General features: G+C 33.2%; 1 protein-coding gene across 1 annotated transcript in view; it reads left to right on the top strand.

Annotated features, from left to right (window-relative positions):
- LOC127732286 (uncharacterized) overlaps nt 1-24,184 on the top strand; it is a 40,772-nt gene that overhangs the window by 3,373 nt on the left and 13,215 nt on the right. Inside the window, exons 3-15 of the mRNA XM_052241362.1 lie at nt 31-200; nt 1,806-1,922; nt 3,054-3,165; nt 3,765-3,943; nt 4,480-4,590; nt 5,017-5,103; nt 5,457-5,580; nt 5,879-6,043; nt 6,366-6,593; nt 14,478-14,593; nt 16,023-16,062; nt 20,716-20,813; nt 21,838-21,949. Of these exons, the coding sequence (XP_052097322.1) occupies nt 31-200; nt 1,806-1,922; nt 3,054-3,165; nt 3,765-3,943; nt 4,480-4,590; nt 5,017-5,103; nt 5,457-5,580; nt 5,879-6,043; nt 6,366-6,593; nt 14,478-14,593; nt 16,023-16,062; nt 20,716-20,813; nt 21,838-21,949 (1,659 nt within the window). The remainder of the gene's footprint in view (nt 1-30; nt 201-1,805; nt 1,923-3,053; nt 3,166-3,764; nt 3,944-4,479; nt 4,591-5,016; nt 5,104-5,456; nt 5,581-5,878; nt 6,044-6,365; nt 6,594-14,477; nt 14,594-16,022; nt 16,063-20,715; nt 20,814-21,837; nt 21,950-24,184) is intronic.

Genomic DNA, 24,184 nt, shown 5'->3' with positions numbered 1-24,184 from the left:
TTGGTTTTTAATGTATTATTTCCTTTGTAGAACCTAATTCTTGGAAGACATCCTCAGATTTCCTCACTGTACCTGTTAGAGCAGATGTGACAGGAGAATTTATTCATGCAGATGGCGGCAACAAAGCTTTCCACCATATTTATGAATACCATGCTTTTGCAGGAAGTCTAGACCTTGATAGTAATCCAGCCGTTTTTGAGGTATTTTCTTAGTTAAGAACTAATCCTTACAAAATTTGGACATTCTCAACATATATTTCATTCACAAGTTACCAAATAGTTTTTGTCGAGCCTGTGACTTTTGTCGCAGAAAGCTCGACATAGGGATAGTGATCCGGCAGGGGCAGCAGCGTTAACTAACTTCTTAAAAGCTTAATATTTCAATAGGTAGAAGACCTGGATCTTTCATACTTTGTATATAGATGCCTTATGATATGAAGTTTCCATCTGTAATATGTCCATTGTCCTTCACTTCATTTTCATGGTTCAGTGACTACTTGAAAAAAAAGTTAAGATTTTTTGTAATGTTAATTTCTCTCTTATTATGAGTAATAGGATAACTATATTTGGTATGTGTGTACCTTGCAAGGTCCTCATGCCTGTCAGACAGTTTTCAATTGACCTCGACCTCATTTCATGGATCAGTGAACAAGGTCAAGTTTTCGTGGTCAAGTCCATATCTCAGATACTATAAGCAATAAGTCTACTATATTTGGTGTATGTAATGATTGTAAGATGAACATGTCCAATTGGCAGGTGTCATCTGACCTTGACCTCATTTTCATGGTTCAGTGGTAATAGTTTAGTTTTTTGTGTTTTGGTCTGTGTTTCTAATTCTGTATGCAATAGGTTAACTATATTTGGTGTATGGAAATATTTTATGATGTACATGTCAGTCTGGCAGGTTTTATGTGACCTTGACCTCATTTTCACGGTTCATTGCTCAATGTTAAGTTTTTTGTGTTTTGGTCTGTTTATCTAATACTGTATGCAAAAGGTCAACTATATTTGGTGTAGGGAAATATTTTACGATGTACATGTCAGTCTGGCAGGTTTTATTTGACCTTGACCTCATTTTATGGTTCATTACTTATGTTAAGTGTTTGTGTTTTGGTCTGTTTTTCTTAAACTTTAAGCAATAGGTCAACTATATTTGATGCATGGAATGATTGTAAGGTGTACATGTCTGTCTGGCGGGGTTCATCTGACCTTGACTTCATTTTCATGGTTCATTGGTCAATATAGAATTTCCTTGGTTTGGTCTGTTTCTTTTATACTATAAGCAATAGGTCATCTGTATTCTGTGTATGGAATGATTGTATTAAAGGTTTAATGTATTTCCAGCTTGGTTTATCTGACCTTGACCTCATTTTCTTGGATCATAAATGTTAATGTGATACTTGAAGTTAAACTTTATATGTAGGACTATCAACATAAAATCAATGGTCAGTATAGTAGGCGAGACATTTCAGCGTGTGCACTTTTGTTTTTATTATATCCACATCTGTACAACAATTTAGAGATACAAAAGACAATCTGTATTTCAAGTTTTGTAGAAGTGAATTGCAAGGCCAGACAGATTGTAGCTTCTATTGGTTCATTTCTATTATGTATTTACTGATTATTCAATTTAAATGTTTTCACACAAACAATTGTGTGTATAAAAGAGTTGTTGAAATCTGATTTGGGTTAGCCAACCCTTGTAAATGATGCATATTTTTTTCTGAATAATAATGAAATAAAGTTTTATATGTGGTTATAAAAAAATAATCAAAAGCTTATTAACAGAATCTCATGTTTTTATAGACACCTCCAGGTGTAATATGTCAGGGAAGAAAAAAAACTAAGCCAGTACCAGATTTCCCTAAACAGTTTTACTATAGACAAGAACTTGTTGTGTCAGGAATTGTTACATATATAGATGTAAGTACATTAATGTATTTATGCTAGTGATAGAATTTTTTTTATGGACCCTTGTTATGTCGCAATAATAAAAGATGTATCACTTTCTGAAGCTCATTGATGTTTAACACTCCAAAGGATGTGTTGTCAGTGTTTTCTTCTTATAGCTCCAATGATCCATAATCTAGTTACATATTTATTGGTGCAATAATTAATTGAAAAAAGGACTTTTTTTCTATTTGATGACACTTGTGTTCATGGAAAATGGAAATATTAAATTTTAACCGGTTTTCCGAAGGAAAAATCGGTTATTGATTTGGGGATGTACAGTGGGAGGGCGGGCATCCGGGAGGGGGGCGGCTGCCAAACAGTGTCCGTGCATTTACTCATGAACCGTTCAACCAAAGCTTTTCAAATTTTAATATGTTGTTACTGATGACAAAATGGAGGTCAAGTTCAATATTGACGATTTTCACTTTCACTGTTCAGGAGTTATGGTTCTTGAAAGATTGAAAATGGTCTTTCCAGTCGTGTCTGTGCTTTAACTCATGAACCGTTCAACCAAAGCTTTTCAAATTTTAATATGTTGTTACTGATGACAAAATGGAGGTCAAGTTCAATATTGACAATTTTCACTTTCACTGTTCAGGAGTTATGGTTCTTGAAAGATTGAAAAATGGTCTTTCCAGTCGTGTCCGTGCTTTAACTCATGAACCGTTCAACCAAAGCTTTTCAAATTTCAATATGTTGTTACTGATGACAAAATGGAGGTCAAGATCAATATTGAAGATTTTCACTTTTACCGTTCGGGAGTTATGGTCCTTGTGATATTGAAAAATGCCAGGACACAAAATAAATGTTAAAAAATCCAGTTTGCTGTCGCTCTGACAGCCTCTTGTTGAACAATTAATCAGATGAAATTTTGTCTCATATTCATTAAGATGATTGTTAAATCCTGCATTTAATTCTTAATTAATTTTTTAAATGCCATGATATCTATTTTTCCTGAATTTGCCAGTTATATGTTGGTCATGGCATGCCTTCCATACATCCAGCCAGAGTGCACCTCTGTATTATTTCTGTCAGTAATAAGAAGTTGCTATGAAATGTGGCCGTTTGTTTATCCTACTAACTTTACTTTACATATTTCAGGTGTGGTATATAGAAAAGTATAAATATTTAAGATACGATTCCCGTCCACTAAGGCCTACCAATGCTTTCTATACAACTAACCCAGTGACAGAAGTATTGGACTATAATACAGGTAGTTGACCATTAGATAGTTGATCAGATATAAGCTAGTTACAGGTAAAGTAAAGGTAAAGAATGCAACAACTGTCATTATGTTTTGGACATCCTTCTGATATTGCCCTTATCAATGTGTTGAGTTGACGGGATTGAATAAATATTTAGTTTCAAAATATTGTCTAAAAACCTCTACATAAAGGGAGAAATATTTTTACCAACACAAAATACTGACGTATCCATAGTTTGGCTAACAATTTTGAAAACTGAATTGATTACTTTCTATGTCATGATGTAGCCGTTCTATTACAGTTTTGTCTTCTTAAGACAGTTTAATTTGATTTAAAAAAATTTTAAATTATCATTTGATCTATTTGAAGATAAGTTCAAAATCTTTGAATATAAAATTTACCTTATATTTGTACTGTCTTTTCTTTCTAATTCAGTACAATTTTCATGTTTTTCCTACTACAAAAGGTTGTCATTAATGCCTAGCTTTTACTTTTGTTTGACTAAAATGTCTGTTTTCTTCTTATATACCATTTGGTTATTAATTAGTAATTTCACCAGAAAGGCAACAAATAAACTTTTGGTCTTCAATTATTTTTTTTCTTTCAGGTGTTTATTTCTATAAAGATAATATTTTGGGTAATTGTACGATATTACCTCTGAAGAAATCATCATTTGGTGCCAAATTTAACCGTAAATTGACAAATCAAACAGGTGATTTTATGTTGGGAATGCAGAACCCACTGGAATTGTTCTATCTGGATAAAGGCTTTACTTTTGTGGGAACGGTAATAATAAGTTGTTCACTTTTATTAAATCATGATGTATTTCCAAAAAAATATATGTGAAAATACAGTAAACCATAGCAGATGATTTTATTGGTCGTTTGACAATCAATTCTTAGGATAAATCCCTGAATTTCATTGTCTTCTGTAGATATCTGTTTCCTTTAATATAGACAATCATTTTTAAGAAATATTTCATAATTTTAGATATTAAAAGATATATTGCATTGTCAAAGTAGCTTAAGAGCTTATGATTTAGAAATTTTTCTGTTTTTAAAGAAGGCCTTAGTGGCTGATCGGTCCATTGACCACTCACCAGGTAGTTGGTTAGTATCAATAATAGTGATGACATTAGTCTATCACAACTACAATATGGGATATGACTCTGGTTACACATATATGATGAGGACAAATGTTCATTAGATTTACAGGGATTAGATAGAATATAAATATCTGATATTTACACAGGGTACTTCAAATTCCTCTATAAAGGAACCCTTAGATAACTAATTATCACAGCTTATATTTTGTTTTTGTAGAGACCCTGTAGAGAACTAACTTGTGATGTATTTTCTGCTATTAAAAACAATTTTGTAATAAATGGACAGTTGGATACTGCAAATACTACCATTGAAGTTTTTTTATTATCTGTAAGTTAAATTACATATTAAATAGAATCAATGGAGATTCTAGAATTTTTAAATGTATAACTGGAAAAGTTAGATAAACTTCAAAAACCATCAGTTATGATGTGTGTTAAATACTTTGCAGTTATTGTAAACATATGACATTTGTGTACAACCAAACAGCTTGAAACGAAAATTCATTTAAATAGAAATGTGTTTGGTAAATTATGCAAAATGTTGTGTCTTTATTTCTGAGAGTAGAATGTATGTCTAACATATAAATTTTGTGATTTCACTGCAAAATTGAATAATGTATGTAAGAAATGAGTTGTTTGTTATATGTATCCTAATCAGTATTATATGATTTATATTAATTGAATATTTCCTTAACATTATTTCAGACTTGTGTATAGATTATCAAATTTTCAGGTTTTCTGCCATGTTTTGTAGACTGATAGTGGTTTAACTATTTATCCAGAGAATGGTCTACACCTTCCAACAGTTGTACCAGTTATGATGACATTAAATGCTGATTCAGTAAGCTATGATGAATATGATATGAAATTGACATGTAAATGGTTGTATAATGATACCCCTCAAATAAACAATTCCCTAACTTGTTTCTATTGGAAAAAGTTTGATTTTTTGCATTTGAAAAAAATGCTTTCTTGAGACATGTTAAAGGCATGAACAGGCTGAAACGTGAACCATTTCCTATTTTAATACTCACATTTCTTTTCTGTCGCTCCTGAAACTTTTAATAGAACAAAAAGAAAGACAACTCTAGGTTAAAAAATTTGACATTTTTTTATTGAATAAAATCAACACAGTAGATAAAGACAACAACAAAAAATGAAGTAGACTCAGTGTTAACCTTTGTAATTTTTCAGGTTGGTTATTCAGAAACAATACAGTTTTATGATTTTGATGATAGTGATCCTGATATCTCTGTATTTGATGTATCTTCATGTTACAATGATATGTCAAAGTTGAATTTTAATCTCAGATTCCCAGGTAAATATTTACTATGGTAGTAAATCTGTATTGAGGTTGATGAATAGAGGATTACTGATGTATTTTTATATTTGATTTTCAAGTAATTTTTTATCCTTTTAATGAAGATCAAAACTTGATTTAAGGTTGGCTGATAGTCATTATGAGGTCAATTTGAATAAACTTTCAAATTTCAGATGTCAATGTTCAGTTTTAACATCAAACTCTTATTCTTTTTTTTTTTCAATATAATTCAAGATACAAAATAGGAACAATTTAAGATTTGAAGTTTATGATAGGATTTTTATACAAACTTTAGGTAGAATGGCTATAGACAGACATAAAGCAACATTACAGTTGACCCAACTAAAATTGGCAGAAACAATGGGAATTGAAATAACCAGATTGCAAAATTTAAGGATCGATATAGATTATGCTGATGTGTATATACATGCTTCCTTACTTGACCGTACTCCTGCCACATGTAAGGTTTGTTATATAGTATAGGTCATTTTAAAATAAGATTGTTTAATTTATTGTCAGTCTTATTTAGACTGTATAAAAGAAATAATGCCATATGATGATAATATCACTTGTATGCCATTTTTTGTAAATTTGAATCCTATTTGGTGCTATGTCCTCTGCAGGTACAAATAGCAAAGCTAACTGTTTATCAACAATATTAAGGTCACTTCAAATTTATTCAAAACGCTTACTGCTTTCTGAATGTATAAAATAAGAGCAAATAATCTATTGCAATATCCTATTTTTACACATTTTAAGACATTTCATTATTTTATTTTCAGCTCAATTTAATTATGTTGGGAATATAGAAGTAATAGATCAAGGAGATATGTATATTGGAAATGTCCTCACTCCAATGCAGTGTGCTGATCTGTGTATAAATGTAAATTTTACATGTAACAGCTTTGACTTCTGTCAACAAGACCCACAGAAAACTTGTAGACTCAATCAAAAACATGTCTCTGATGGATTAAAGACACAAACAAGCAATGTCTGTGGTCACTTTTCAAGTGAGTTCACAACTTAGATTTTATTTATTGTTTGTATTTTATATTTTTTTACCAAATGATCGATAGTTTTGATTATTATTTTCTCATTGAAGAGCAAGACATACACTACATTCTAATATGACGCTCTTCTTTCGCTTTGGAAACAAAGCCATGTTCTAATTGCAATAGAACATGGGCTGCATGTGATTGACGTCACAATTAAAATTGCAACGTCAGTTGTATTTTGAACAACGCCTAAGATCAAAATGGACATTTGTGTAGGTGTTGCTTGCAAGGAAATTAAATAAAATCATTCTAAAAGAAAGTGTACATGAATCTGTTCTTTTTTTTATTGTGAAACGGTTGATTTTCTCTATCATTTTGGCTTCATGAAATCAAAATGGCTGCCTTTCGAACATGTATTATAGGTCCGCTTCAAAGTTCAAAAGTTCTAAATTTTACTATTAGAATCGAAATAATTCTATCATGCCATGCTCTATGTTCATTTTAACATGGGTAGGCATTATATTTGTCAACATTTTGCACCTCGCTTACACTCGGTAAAAAGATATTGACAAATATAATGCCTACCCATGTTAAAATGAGCATAGAGCATGGCATGAAAGAATTATTTTTTAATTTTGGCAATTTAGCATACACAATATTAACATTTCTTATCTATACTCCAACGCTAACCCAAAAATAAGTAATGTTAGTCCATATCATGTAAATAATCTCAATTCAAATATGTTATACAAAGTCTCATATAAAAAAAAATTAATTATTGTGTGACTAGAAAGAAAATGAAATCATAGAATTTTGAAATAAAATGTGAGAAGATATATCTTGTTGAATGCTTTCATAAAAAGGAAAAGAAAAAATATTCACTGAACTGAGTTGCTACACCAACAAAAATTGATATATTTACAATACTGTTACACAATGCCGATCCAGATGAATTTACCATACTTGCCAACCTCTGACAATGAGAAATCATGTCATGACATGACATGACATGTCAAAAAGCGTGTGAAAACGCGTGACGAAGATACGGACTTTTTTATATGAACAATGTTCATAATTTCATATTATCATGATTATACAAATTTGTTAATACATAATAAAAACAATATTCTAGAGTAAACTTTTATTGTATTCAACAGTGGTCTGTTTTGCTGCTTTTAAAGCAACACCCTAGGCTTAGGCACATATTCAAAACAACTACCAGTTTGATTACATTTACTTGATAACAAGGCACACAATGAATCATTGTCGAGTTCTGATCAGAATTCAGTGTAGATTTCTTTATTAAGTCTCCCAAACGAAGTTTGGGAAGACTTATTGTTTTTGCTCAGTTCTTATTATTATTATTATTCTTCTTCTTCTTCTTCTTCTTCTTCTTCTTCTTCTTCCGCCGCTTTTAAATTTGAACTTGTCCGCACCCGTTTTCCAAAACCGCTTGTCGGATTAACTTAGGGTTTCACAATATGTTAGACTAACATGTCTAGTGGTGCAATCAGGGTTTTGTTTTTGCAATGGGGTTTATAAAGGGGTACTTTGAGGGGCAAAAAGAAAAGAGGGTTTTACTATAGAACCCTATGGGATTTTATTTTTTGGAAAATGACGCTATCAGCGGCATGTTTCCGATACCATTGACCAGAACTAACGGAAGTTGATTATGCCTCCGCCTACCGCACTCGGTTTCATATTTACTATTTTACATACTAACTGGAATCTGCTTGTATTACGCTACACTCGAACAAAGTCTTTGTTAAAGTGTTGTAGTCGGACGGGAACCAGTTTACATACGTTATTTTATTTACCAAAAAGATATCTTGACCTGTCCATATGTTTTTTGTTATTAAATGGTATTTGGAGCTATCCCTTTGTTATATTTTTCATATTTATTCGAGCTTTCACTTTTATGCACATGTCTTACAATCGTAAACAATCGGTATGTATACATGATAAATAGATCCGTTTTGTTATGGTGTTGGACTTTTTACCCTTCAATGATCAGCAATCGCTAGACAAAATAGTTCTCCTAAATAATGTCAGCCTTTCATGCCATTTCAACTTTACAATCATTAAAAAAGTAATAATCAGAATCATTTTGATATCCATTGGATAGAAACTGGTCTTTATCAAGATTTACGAAGATTTTAATAATCGGAAATTAGTAATACGGTTATACCCACGCGGTGCGTATGAATCTTTGTTCACAAAGTTATAGCAGCAGAGTCTGTAACTGTATCATTATTAATTAACTACACTGTTATTGTACTTAAAATGATGAAAACTGCATATGCAATATAAGATGTCAACTCGGCCAATACAGATTTTTTTTCCGTATTGGCCGAGTTCTGATCCGGCCAAAACAGGATTTCGGAACGTCTCTAGTTTTTAGATCGTAAGTCACGATAAACTCAAACTGAAAGTAAACAGTTGTTTGTACGACGCAGTTTTTATTTACTCCGTTCAGTATGGCATATATTTTAGGTTAAAGACGGTCCCATTCATTTGAAAAGCATTTTGAAAGTAGACGATGGAATTATTTCAGGTTTAGGGAACGAGTAAATTATCACAAAGTTCATTTCTTGACGACCTCATAATTTCATCATGTCGATTTTTACTGTTCACTTTCGCTTCTCATGTTTTGTAAACGGTCTTTTATTTTTAAACCCGAACCAGGCATATGCATTCTGTAATTGCGCAAATCTTCGTTCTTTGGTCAATTGGCTTATGGATAGTTGTATCAATTTCAACTCTTACATTATTTTTTTTTTAAATATATTTACATTACACATGCAATGGCAGTACCTTTCCAATTACTATTTATGTGTTGTGTCTAAATTAAAGTTGTAACACTTTATAGTGACTGGAAAGGGTAGAAAAATTCATCAGATGAGAAAAGGCTGAAGATGCATGGAAACGGCACCAAATCATTAGATATTGCATCTTATAAAAAGAAACTGAGATTTGGATAGTTCCACTTCAAGGTAAAAATGTTTATCTCTTGTGAAATGAAATAAAAAAATATTGTAACACTGTAGTTAATAAATAAAGATACTATTACATGTATTTCTGTATTGGCCTTATTGTTGGTCCTCGGCCAGCAGTATTGGCCTTCGGCTTCGCCTCAGACCAATACACCAAGACATGGACCAATAACAAGGACAATACAGAAATACTTACGCAATAATATTATAGAATGACAGTATGGTTCAATAGCGGGAACCAGCCCCTCAACTACTTTTTACATAAATATTAACTTCTGGCTTCAACTCCTTGTTCGTCTTGTCTGGAGATCTTGTTGTAGTTCCAGTTAGGCAAGTATTTTAGAGACGTATCCCGTCCATCCTCTCTTGACTTGTAATTTCTGGTGATAGATTTTGCCGCTTGACTTTGTATCTTTTCAAGCTTTTTTTTTTTTTTGTTACCGTGTAGGGGTCCCATACTATGGCTCCATATTAAATTGTAAGATCCATTCCTAAAGGTCTAGATCATTATTCTAATCTGACACAAATTTCAATAACTGGAATGCTACCCGAGTTGAATATATGGTGACCTACTAGAACAGCATTATCACTATTGGAATTGTGTTTAATACCATGATTGTTCAATGTCATTAACTTAAATGGAGACAGACATTTGACCTGAAAGGTGGTGTGGGAGTGCAAAATCAAAAACTAACTGACTATGATATATGGTTAAAGAATGAATATCAATTACATGGGTCAACATGGTCAAGGGCAGAGTTGTTATGAAATAACAATATGGCAGAGAAGTGGTTTTCAAGTTTCATATAAAGCGACCTGACTGACATGAAATAAAAAATCAAAGGAGTATCCCTATTTGTCTAATCTTCAAGGTGAAATAAAACTAGTAAAACAATATTATACTATTGTCTAAATCTACAGAAATATAATTTGCTTCAAGTAACAGAAATAACTAGGTCACTAGTAACTTATTTAATGAGTATGTGGGGTATAGGAGCTTGATAACAACAGGCTCTTCATAATCATTTGGTTTGAAAAGGATACTAGTAGTCTATATTCTTGATTTAGAAAAATGTAATTGCAAGACAAAAATCACATTACTTAGAATACTTTAGATCATTCAGGTAGTCTTTATTTATATGTACAAAAGAACAGCCAGTAGTCATTGGATATTGTAGATCATTCAAATAGTCTTGACCTATTTATTAGTACAAAAGAACAGCCAGTAGTCATTGGATATTGTAGATCATTGTGGTAGTCTTGACCTATTTATTTATAGAAAAAAACAGCCAGTAGTCATTGGATACTGTAGATCATTCAGGTAGTCTTGACCTATACATTTGTACTAAAAAATCAGCCAGTTGTCATCTTCACATAACACACACACATATACGAATATCAACTATATGCTTATGAGACATGTTGGAATGTTAAACTAATTACGGTATGTGAAAATCAAGACTTGCATAAAAAATATCACAATATTAGAGACAGTGGCGTTATTTTTCCTCAGAGCTTTCAGCTCTTTGATTAAAATTTTCAAATGATTATAAATTGAAAACCGTTCGTGATAGACACAAACTTTTTAATTGAAAATGTTCTAAATGATAAAGCCCATTAAATGAAATACAGGGTTAGTCCCCAGGGGTCACCCCCACCCCCTGCCATTTGAGAAAGTTCTAATACCTTGTAAGTGGTCAAGATCCCCACCCCTAAACCATATATATTCTGGTTTGTCATGCTAAGATGGTTTGAATGATATACAGGGTTAGTCCCCAGGGGTCATCCCCACCCCCTGTCATTTGAGAAAGTTCTAATATCTTGTAAATGGTCGAGATCCCCACCCCTAAACCATATATATTCTGGTTTGTCATGATAAAGCACATCAAATGTAATACAGGGTTAGTCCCAGGGGTCACCCCCACCCCCTGCCATTTAAGAAAGTTCTAATAACTTCTAAGTTGTCAAGATCCCCACCCCTAAACCATATATATTCTAGTTTGTCATGCTAAGATGGTTTGAATGATATACAGGGTTAGTCCCCAGGGGTCATTCCGACCCCCTGCCATTTTAGAAAGTTCTAATATCTTGTAAATGGTCGAGATCCCCACCCCTAAACCATATATATTCTGGTTTGTCATGATAAAGCACATCAAATGTTATATAGGGTAAGTCCCCAGGGGTCACCCCCACCCCCTGCCATTTAAGAAGTTCTAATATCTTCTAAGTGGTCAAGATCCCCACCCCTAAACCATATATATTCTGGTTTGTCATGCTGAGATGGTTTGAATGATATACAGGGTAAGTCCCCAGGGGTCATCCCGACCCCCTGCCATTTGAGAAAGTTCTAATATCTTGTAAATGGTCGAGATCCCCACCCCTAAACCATATATATTCTGGTTTGTCATGATAAAGCACATCAAATGTTATACAGGGTTAGTCCCCAGCGGTCACCCCCACCCCTTGCCATTTGAGAAAGTTCTAATATCTTGTAAATGGTCGAGATCCCCACCCCTAAACCATATATATTCTGGTTTGTCATGATAAAGCACATCAAATGAAATACAGGGGTAGTCTCCAGGGGTCACCCCCACCCCTTGCCATTTAAGAAAGTTCTAATATCTTGTAAATGGTCGAGATCCCCACCCCTAAACCATATATATTCTGGTTTGTCATGATAAAGCACATCAAATGTTATACAGGGTAAGTCCCCAGGGGTCACCCCCACCCCCTGCCATTTAAGAAAGTTCTAATATCTTCTAAGTGGTCAAGATCCCCACCCCTAAACCATATATATTCTGGTTTGTCATGCTGAGATGGTTTGAATGATATACAGGGTAAGTCCCCAGGGGTCATCCCGACCCCCTGCCATTTGAGAAAGTTCTAATATCTTGTAAATGGTCGAGATCCCCACCCCTAAACCATATATATTCTGGTTTGTCATGATAAAGCACATCAAATGTTATACAGGGTTAGTCCCCAGCGGTCACCCCCACCCCTTGCCATTTAAGAAAGTTCTAATATCTTCTAAGTTGTCAAGATCCCCACCCCTAAACCATATATATTCTGGTTTGTCATGATAAAGCACATCAAATGAAATACAGGGTTAGTCTCCAGGGGTCACCCCCACCCCCTGCCATTTAAGAAAGTTCTAATATCTTCTAAGTGGTCAAGATCCCCACCCCTAAACCATATATATTCTGGTTTGTCATGCGAAGATGGTTTGAATGATAGACAGGGTTAGTCCCCAGGGGTCATCCCGACCCCCTGTCATTTGAGAAAGTTCTAATATCTTGTAAATGGTCGAGATCCCCACCCCTAAACCATATATATTCTTATTTGTCATGTCTCGAACATTTGAATGACGTATACGGTCAGTCCCCAGGGGTTCCCCCCACCCCCAATGTTCTAATATCTTGTAAATGGTTGAGATCGCCACCCCTAAACCATATATATTCCTGTTCGTCATGTAATGAACATTTGAATGACGTATAGGGCCAGTCCCCAGGGGTTCCTCCCCACCCCCAATATTCTAGTATCTTGTAAATGGTTGAGATCCCCACCCCTAAACCATATATATTCTTGTTTGTCATGCCAAGATGATTTGAATGATATACAAGGTTAGTCCCCAGGCATCACTAATGCATATAACTTTACTGGACCAAACCAATTTTCAATGGATGTTGCCCAATGTCAGGCGACCCTGGGAATTACGAATTATGGGAGCTTCGTTTGGGAGACTTCGTAACAGCATCCTGTTACATTCATTTCTTGTAATTGAAAATGTTCTCTCACAGTCAGAATTGATATTTGGCTGAACTCAAATAGCTTGATCAAGCTTTGAAAGAGTGTCATAACGTTTTTTTGCTATCTAAAATGTCATCTATTATCTTTGCCGTATTTCATCAGAAGACAGATGAGAACTGATCCAACAGTTCCGTGATATTTTCATCCCCTTTGGCCTGTGGGAATCTGTTGGCTAGATTTGAAACTGAAAAAGAAAAGTATTCACTTAAATTATTATTTGATTACCATTTAACACCTTAAATGCTTAATCAAATCGCTACATTGTAGTTCTCCTCTCACATGTATTGTCATGATTGCAACATAGGGTGCACAATGCGTTACTCGTCTCTTGATAATTTAAACTTGGAACTCCCAAATATAATTTGTAAATCTTGAAATTTATCTTGGTACGTACAAATCATTTTCGCTTAGCAATCTGCTCTTTAGACGACGGTACAGGTCCTGAAAGCGAACTATTTCCCCTAAGTGAATTTGAAAGAAAGAAAGTCACAAAATCGTAAAAACTAATCACAAACTTCTTACCTTAAGGGCTTTTGCTGTTCGTCCATATAGGACATATAGAAAAATAAACAATGGCGACGATACAATAATTTTAGGTATTTTTTTGTCTAATAATGAAAAAAAAACCAGAATCAAGATATCACTAACGACCAAAAAATCAAAACAACGAAAAAGCGTGTAATTGCGTGTAGAGTGGCGAAACGCGTGTACACGCCATGTGACAAAATCCTCTAGTGTAAACCGTTGAAAAAGCATGTATTACACGCGAATATCATGTCAGTTGGCAACTATGGAATTTACTCTTGTGTATCTTTAACTCTTTCATAGTACTGCCACATGCATTGCCTTAAGATGAGGAAATAGTTAATTTATTTGGGTTACAATATTGTAGATTTTAGTACTTGCTTTTACCTCATGTGCTGATTGGTAGCATCTGTTGGCTATGTCTACTTTTTATTTCTTTTCTTTATGCCAAGTTAAATACTAATCTCCAACCCAATCAGTTACCTACAATTAGAAGGAATAGTACTAACACTTTCAAGAAACTACTGACATAGAATGTTTACTTCTGAAATGTAAGTAAAGTTGTCATTTATAGGAACAGTGAACGGTCCAAGAATACCAGAAAAGACCATACTACAAGCTTATCAGTCATTAAGATTAGCAGTCTATAGTAAACAGTTTCAAATACAAGTAGAAATGGATAATCAGGAGGTATGGATGTATAAATAGTCAAAGGTCTTTTTACAGAGATGTGTATGAAAGTTTTCATCTTCTTGATATTTGATTATCTCCCTTTCAACATATTATTATTGTCCCCTGAGCAAGGCGGTGTGAGGGACATTGACATTCCAGGCGTTTCATCTGTTTGTCCAACCATGTGTCAGTCTGTCCTTTTTTCAATACAATTCTTGCCAGGTTTGATGAAAATCATGTATGTTTATATCTGCAATGTTTCGTACAAGTTAGGAAACTGTTCCAAACAACCAAATTAATGGAGTTATGCCCCTTGGAAATATAAATCACATGGAAATTTGCATTGTTAGTGCTCTCAAGCCTAAATTTCTTGTAGGGTTGTTATGAAATTTATATCAAGTTTTATATCAACAATGTTTTGGAAGAGTTGGAAAAACTGATCAATTTATTTTTACAAGAGTTATGTCCCTTGGAATTGTAAATTACATGGAAGATTGTGTTGTAAGCACTCTCACACCTAAATTTCTTGCTGGATTGTTATGAAATTTCCATCAAAGGTTTATATCAGTAATGTCTGGGTCAAGTTCGAAAAATCATTGCTGATCAATTATTATTATGGGAGTAATGTCCCATTGCAATTTAATTTATATTTAACATTGCACGGTAAGCACTCTCACACCTACAATTTTCTTCTTAAATTTTGATAAAATATTCATGAAAGGTTTATATAGGAATTATATGGAAAATAACATAGTTATCAATATCATGTCTACATGTAGAATATTTATAAAAAAAGTTTGAAAGAACCCCAAAAAATTTGAGGGTAAATTGACTTTTGACAGATAAAATATGTGCAACTGCCAGGGACATTTAATACTGTTATTTTGTTTAATTACATATTTAAACAAACAAATTATTTTGATATGCATGTTCTGTTTTGTTGGGAAAATATATATATTATTGAAAATGTTTAAAAGTTTGAAACTTAAAATTTTAATTAGATATATGAAAATATATGAAAATGTAAGATAATACTGAGTACAGGGGTTCAAATAAGTGTTTTTTAAAATTAGTGTCAAAAATGTGGTAAGAGGCCAAATATGACATTTAATTTAAATAAAGGTAGAAATGAAAGTCATGTGTCCTATAAGATCTGTGAACAAATTTTACTAACACCCCTGGAAAAAGTTCATCTGCAAAAAGCCGAAAATTTTACATTTCAAATTTAACTTCAACAAGCATTCTGTGGGATATAATACGTAATAGCTTTGCTAGTGTGCAGAATTATTTTAAACAGCTGAATTTGGAAAGTGTGGCATAAAACAGAATTATATATTTCACTTGTAAAATACTGGTATGTTATGCATTTAGATTGTTAAAATTGAAGCAGATAAGGAAGAATTTGAAAGAATTACAACTTGAAGAATGATGTTTGTATATTTTTCAGATGTTATACTATCTTGCTGTTGATACATCAGTAGAGTTTGGTAAGTGTCAATACTATCTTGCTGTTGAATCATCAGTAGAGTTTGGTAAGTGTCAATACTATCTTGCTGTTGATACATCAGTAGAGTTTGGTAAGTGTCAATATTATCTTGCTGTTGATACATCAGTAGAGTTTGTTAGTGTCAATAATATCTTGCTGTTGATACATCATTAGAGTTTGGTAAGTGTCAATACTATCTTGCTGTTGAATCATCATTAGAGTTTGGTAAGTGTCAGTACTATCTTGCTGTTGATACATCATTAGAGTTTGGTAAGTGTCAGTACTATCTTGCTGTTGATACATCAGTAGAGTTTGGTAAGTGTCAATACTATCTTGCTGTTGAATCATCAGTAGAGTTTGGTAAGTGTCAATACTATCTTGCTGTTGAATCATCAGTAGAGTTTGGTAAGTGTCAATACTATCTTGCTGTTGAATCATCAGTAGAGTTTGGTAAGTGTCAAGACTATCTTGCTGTTGATACATCAGTAGAGTTTGTTAAGTGTCAATACTATCTTGCTGTTGATACATCAGTAGAGTTTGTTAAGTGTCAATACTATCTTGCTGTTGATACATCAGTAGAGTTTGGTAAGTGTCAGTACTATCTTGCTGTTGATACATCAGTAGAGTTTGGTAAGTGTCAATACTATCTTGCTGTTGATACACCAGTAGAGTTTGTTAAGTGTCAATACTATCTTGCTGTTGAATCATCAGTAGAGTTTGGTAAGTGTCAATACTATCTTGCTGTTGAATCATCAGTAGAGTTTGGTAAGTGTCAATACTATCTTGCTGTTGATACATCAGTAGAGTTTGGTAAGTGTCAATACTATCTTGCTGTTGATACATCAGTAGAGTTTGGTAAGTGTCAATACTATCTTGCTGTTGATACATCAGTAGAGTTTGGTAAGTGTCAATACTATCTTGCTGTTGATACATCAGAAGAGTTTGGTAAGTGTCAATACTATCTTGCTGTTGATACATCAGTAGAGTTTGGTAAGTGTCAATACTATCTTGCTGTTGATACATCAGTAGAGTTTGGTAAGTGTCAATACTATCTTGCTGTTGATACATCAGTAGTGTTTGGTAAGTGTCAGTAGTATCTTGCTGTTGATACATCAGTAGAGTTTGGTAAGTGTCAATACTATCTTGCTGTTGAATCATCAGTAGAGTTTGTTAAGTGTCAATACTATCTTGCTGTTGATACATCAGTAGAGTTTTTTAAGTGTCAACACTATCTTGCTGTTGATACATCAGTAGAGTTTGGTAAGTGTCAATACTATCTTGCTGTTGATACATCAGTAGAGTTTGGTAAGTGTCAATACTATCTTGCTGTTGATACATCAGTAGAGTTTGGTAAGTGTCAATACTATCTTGCTGTTGATACATCAGTAGAGTTTGGTAAGTGTCAATACTATCTTGCTGTTGATACATCAGTAGAGTTTGGTAAGTGTCAATACTATCTTGCTGTTGATACATCAGTAGAGTTTGGTAAGTGTCAATACTATCTTGCTGTTGATACATCAGTAGAGTTTGGTAAGCGTCAATACTATCTTGCTGTTGATACATCAGTAGAGTTTTTGTAAGTGTCAAATTCATGATATTTAAACTCAACCCCAGTATCTTTTCCAATCTTTTAAATTTTCAAAGAACGTTTGATACCTAAAATAACACATTTATTTCACCTTTGAAAAAGCCATGAGTTCAGTATATTCAGAAGTTGTTGAATTATTCTCATTATTGTAAAAGAAAACTACACCTTTTTATCATGTAGCAACTTTTTATATGAACATAAAAAAAATCTACCACTGGACAGTAAGCAAACAATAATCAATCAAACACATTTGTCTTTTTTGTAGGCATCAGAGATTCAATTGCAATGATCTATGTACAAAAGACATTTGTATTCTGAAAATACAGTAGTTTTCTCATTTTTAGCTCACCTGACCTGAAAGGTCAAGTGAGCTTTTCTCATCACTTTGCGTCCGTCGTCCGTCGTCCGTAAACTTTTACAAAAATCTTCTCCTCTGAAACTACTGGGCCAAATTTAACCAAACTTGGCCACAATCATCATTGGGGTATCTAGTTTAAAAAATGTGTGGCGTGACCCGGCCAACCAACCAAGATGGCCGCCACAGCTAAAAATAGAACATAAGGGTAAAATGCAGTTTTTAGCTTATAACTCAAAAACCAAAGCATTAAGAGCAAATCTGACAAAGGGTAAAATTGTTCATCAGGTCAAGATCTATCTGCCCTGAAATTTTCAGATGAATCGGACAACCCGTTATTGGGTTGCTGCCCCTGAATTGGTAATTTTAAGGAAATTTTGCTGTTTTTGGTTATTATCTTGAATATTATTATAGATAGAGATAAACTGTAAACAGCAATAATGTTCAGCAAAGTAAGATTTACAAATAAGTCAATATAACCGAAATGGTCAGTTGACCCCTTTAGGAGTAATTGCCCTTTATAGTCAATTTTTAACCATTTTTCGTAAATCGTAGTAATCTTTTACAAAAATCTTCTCCTCTGAAACAACTGGGCCAAATTAAACCAAACTTGGCCACAATCATCATTGGGGTATCTAGTTTAAAAAATGTGTGGCGTGACCCGGCCAACCAACCAAGATGGCCGCCACAGCTAAAAATAAAACATAGGGGTAAAATGCATTTTTTGGCTTATAACTCAAAAACCAAAGCATTTAGAGCAAATCTGACATGAAGTAAAATTGTTTATCAGGTCAAGATCTATCTGCCCTGAAATTTTCAGATGAATCGAACAACCTGTTGTTGGGTTGCTGCCCCTGAATTGGTAATTTTAAGGAAATTTTGCTGTTTTTGGTTATTATCTTGAATATTATTATAGATAGAGATAAACTGTAAACAGCAATAATGTTCAGCAAAGTAAAATTAACAAATAAGTCAGCATGACTGAAATGGTCAGTTGACCCCTTTAGGAGTTATTGCCCTTTATAGTCAATTTTTATCAATTTTTCGTAAATCTTAGTAATCTTTTACAAAAATCTTCTCCTCTGAAACTACGTGGCCAAATTGAACCAAACTTGGCCACAATCATCATTTGGTTATCTAGTTTTAAAAATGTGTGGCGTGAGCTGGTCAACCAACCAAGATGGCCGCCACGGCTAAAAATAGAACATAGGGGTAAAATTCAGTTTTTGGCTTTTAACTCAAAAACCAAAGCATTTAAAGCAAATCTGACATGAAGTAAAATTGTTCATCAGGTCAAGATCTATCTGCCCTGAAATTTTCAGATGAATCGGACAACCCGTTGTTGGGTTGCTGCCCCTGAATTGGTAATTTTAAGGTAATTTTGCTGTTTTTGGTTATTATCTTGAATATTATTATAGATAGAGATAAACTGTAAAAAAACAATAAATGTCGGCAAAGTAAGATTTACAAATAAGTCAACATGACCGAAATTGTCAGTTGACCCCTTTAGGAGTTATTGCCCTTTATAGTCATTTAACCATTTTTTCGTAAATCTTAGTAATCTTTTACAAAAATCTTCTCCTCTGAAACTACTGGGCCAAGTTAATTATAGATAGAGATAATTGTAAGCAGGAAAAATGTTCAGTAAATTAAGATGTACAAACACATCACCATCACCAAAACACAATTTTGTCATGAATCCATCTGCGTCCTTTGTTTAATATTCACATAGACCAAGGTGAGCGACACAGGCTCTTTAGAGCCTCTAGTTTTTTAGGCAGTTTTATTCCCCTGCACCAAAGGATAGGCTGATTTACATCCATTTGTATTTCCGTCCATCTCAGATCTGTTGCATAAAATTATGTTGGGAACTAAATGTTAATTTGGAAACAAGATTTGTGTTAGCATGCTATACCATGTGAAGTGTTTCCACATCAATCACTCATCGACTTTCTGTTTACCGAATACCTTAAGTGGGTATCATTTGTGAGTCGTACTTATTCATTAATAAGTGGAAGTCTGAAAACTAACTTCCTGTTAGTGTCTCTGACTGTTTTTGGGGTAAAGATTGCATGAAATGCAATCAAAACCCTTATGGTACTGACTTGATATCTTTGTCTTCCAAGGTTTATCACTAAATTTGATAGTTCAAGTGAAATAGTGCAGTGAAGTGGTCATTCTTTATATCCTATTCAGTCAATGTCATGCAATTTATTAATTATTTGTTATATTTAGATATTAAAGTTAAAATATGATGTGTATTTGAATTACCATACTTGTCCAGAATTTTTTTTTATTAAAGATTACATAAGTTATGAATGGTGTATGAATCTGTTTTAAATATAGGTTCAACTATAAATGTACAATCATGAACAAAGGAAGATAACTCCAGATCAACTTTATAATTTGCCTTAGCTAAATACAATTCAGTGTCACAAAATTGCAAAATGAAACCAATCTTTACCTTCCGGTGCTCACAAGCACTTTGATTAGTGAAAATATAGATTACTACAATTAACTGAAACATAAATAGTATTAAACTAAAATTAAATACTAAAGTACATGTTGATAAATTTTAAATTAACTGAAAAAAACTGAAATGAATAAATAAAGGTACACATAAGCTAAGTGCTATAATTCTAACAAAGTGGCCCAGTAGTTATGGTATTACTTTGTAATGGAATTTTCTATTATAAACCTTATAATTTCAGGTGCTGCCAAACCTACAATTATGCCGAAAATCAGTGGTCAGGTCTCTTACACTCAAGAAGTAGTCATTCCAAATTTGGCACAGGTTTATGTCAGCAAGGTGAGTATCACAGTAAATGGTAATTGTAGCCATTATTTTTACTTTGGGATTGACTGGTATAGGTAAATGGTTCATCTTGTGAACCAACTTATAAGATCTTGTTCTGTCTAAATGGTTGAGTTTCCAACTTGTTTACCATTTATTCACATTTGTCATTTTTTTATTAGAAAAGATGTCTTGTTAGCTGACTAATCCTCTCTGTAAGTAACTCCAGTCTGTTCTTACTGTTATATGTTGATCTGAAGTCCTTTGGTTTGTTTTTTTTAAAGGAGGATGCAATAGATCTGTGTAAAAAAGTTTGATGTTGGATGCTGAAAAAGCTTATCCAAATATTAAAATAGATGATATTTTTATCTTTGAATCTGAATATAATTTTTTACATTTAAAGTTGTAAAATCAGTGATTTGATCCACTTGCCATGACCCCTTTATCTTGTTTGATAAGTGTAATAAACTTGTTAGATAATAAAATTTTGTTATCCTACAGCATTTTTTAGCCTTTTATACTGCATCTATTTGGGTTATTGTTGAAGGTAGCACAATGACCTATAATTATCAACATTCTAATCTTGTCCTTTGGTCTGGGTAGATAGTTGTCTCATTGACAATTAATTATTTCATTCATATAAACCCAACAAACAAAATGTTGGGGGTAAATAGGAATTACCCTGTCTGTCTTTCCATTCCCTTGTCTGTCAATGTGCCTTGTCAGTGCAACTCCTCCAAAACTGCTTGACAGTTATTAATGAAACTTTACACTGATATAGAGGATTACCTGAGGATGTGCAAATAGGAATATAACCTCAACATGTTAAAAGGGGGATTATAAAAAATACCTACTTCAATATACTATTAGTATAGTAGAATAGGGGTATCCCTTTATAAGTTCACTCACTGTTTTAATTTTTATATAATAATAGGTCTGGAATGACTCCAATAAAATCTTGTTGTGGCTGTCATAACATTTGCAGAATGACAGGTGATTGACAATAACACCACATCTCTTTATTTTGATATTGTTATAGGTATGGTATGACTCTAGCTACAAATTGGCTAGATATGACTACCATGATTCTAAAGGTGTACCACCATTCTATTCCATCAATCCAATGACGATAATACATGATTTTAGCACAGGTAAGTCTTTTCATCACTGTATGAAGTTAGCATAATGTTTTCATTATTAAGGCCGTGTACAAGAATTTTGGTTTTCAAATACCAATCTGTGAACAAAAACATTTGCCATTGGCTAGTATTTAGTATGTGTCAAAAATCCACCTCCAAATTATACTTCCTTCCAACTGATTAAAAAGAGGATAACTAGAGCAAAGTTTGGAATTATTGGGTTTTAACAACTGATTGTATGAACTTAATATCTTGTAGACTTGCACATTAACAACTTAAACCTGCAGTAGACTTGTACATTTACAACATAAACCTTCAGTAGACTTGCACAATTACAATGTAAACCTTCAGTAGACTTGCACACTTACAATGTAAAACTTTAGTAGACTTGCACACTTACAATGTTAACCTCCAATAGACTTGCATGCTTACAACGTTAACCTCCAGTAGACTTGTACCCTTACAACGCTAACCTCCTGTAGACTTGCACATTTACAACGTTAACCTCCAGAAGACTTGCACACTTGCAACGTTAACCTCTGGTAGACTTGTACACTTACAACATTAACCTCGTGTAGTATTGCACACTTACAATGTTAACCTCTGGTAGACTTGCACACTTACAACTTAAACCTTCAGAAGACAAGCACACTTAAAACTTTAATCTCCAGTAGACTTGCACACTTGCAACTTAAACCTCCAATAGACTTGCACACTTACAACTTAAACCTCCAGTAGACTTGCACAGTTACAACTCTAACCTCCAGTAGACTTCAATGAGGTAAAATGTGTCTTTCCCATCCTTAAAATTTCAGATGGGACAATTATAAAGATCATCTGTGTAAAGGGATTCTATTACTCGTTTATATTTGCTTGAGTTAACTGACATACATAATGATAAGTCTTGTAATCAACAAAAACTTTGATGTTGGTCAATTGTCAAAACTAGAAATTTAATTTGGAGAAGACAAGCGACACAATGTTTTCCTTGGAAGACTCATGAAAAAATGTAACAAACATCACTATTACAACTGTTAGGAAATTATGGGATTTGATGGACATTTTCTTTTGATATCCCACAAAAGCAATACTACATCATATTAGAGATTGAATGCATTCTGAGGATTCTTCCATGAAATAACAACAACAACAACAACAATACTTTAAGAGGGTTACACAGTTAGCTATATTACTAATCTTCCCTGAGGCCCTCATCATAAAAAATCAAACAAAATGCAAACATATACATTGCATACATTAGTATAAAAAGACAAGTATGATAATAATGTTCAATACAACTTGATAAAATGTTATGAAAAAATAAACGTGATGACATAATCAGTTTTCAATATTTTTTATACAGCTAGGTTGATTTCAATAAATGATCTGTTATTTTGTATTTGAAAGAATTAACATTTGTAATATTTCTTAGCGGTATTGGCAAATTATTCCACAAGAATGGTCCAGAATACGTAAAAGATTTTTTGAACAATTCTGTTTTGGTTTAGGGAGTATGAGGTTTCCTTGAATAGCATTTCTCAAGGGGTATGGATTTCTGTCTGAAACATAATGGAACTTGTTAGTAAGATATGATGGTGCGTCATTTTTGATGCACTTAAATGTCATCACAAACTTGTCATATTTTATTCTCTGTTCAACTGTCATCCAGTTTAAGTGTTTGAATAAGGGCTCGGAAGGAGCGAAAGGGTCTGTTTCTAGTATTAATCTAGCAGCTCTCTTTTGTAATTTAAATATCCTATTTAAACCCTCACTGCTACAACTACTCCACACTATACAACAATAATCAATTAGTGGCAAGATATAACCATTATAGAATAATTTTCTGCAGTCTAGATTTAGAAATTTCTTAATCTTTAATAGTAGATATAGCCTAGATGAAATTTTGAGCAGATCACATCAATTTGGTTTGTCCATGTGAGGGAAGGGTCAATTTTAATGCCTAAGAGACTTTCGCATGTGGAAGATTGTATCACTTGATTGTTAATAGTTAAACAACTCTCATTGTAATGTGGCATTGCTTTTTGCTTTGTTGCAATAATCATATATTTTGTTTTATTTTTATTGATGAACATAATAAGCAACTGTTAACATTTATTATATAGCTACATTAGTTTTTGTTAAATCAAAATAGTATTCTCTAGGAAGACAGCTAGTAAAAGTTCTTAATCCAGTTACATTTGTTTTCTATCATAATTTAGATATTCATTATACATTTTGTGCTTGTTT

The sequence above is a fragment of the Mytilus californianus genome, unplaced genomic scaffold (genome assembly GCF_021869535.1).
Source record: "Mytilus californianus isolate M0D057914Y unplaced genomic scaffold, xbMytCali1.0.p SCAF_1, whole genome shotgun sequence".
Lineage (NCBI taxonomy): Eukaryota > Metazoa > Mollusca > Bivalvia > Mytilida > Mytilidae > Mytilus > Mytilus californianus.
The sequence above is the reverse complement of the archived record's forward strand: the minus strand, read 5'-3'. Positions and strand labels throughout refer to the sequence as shown.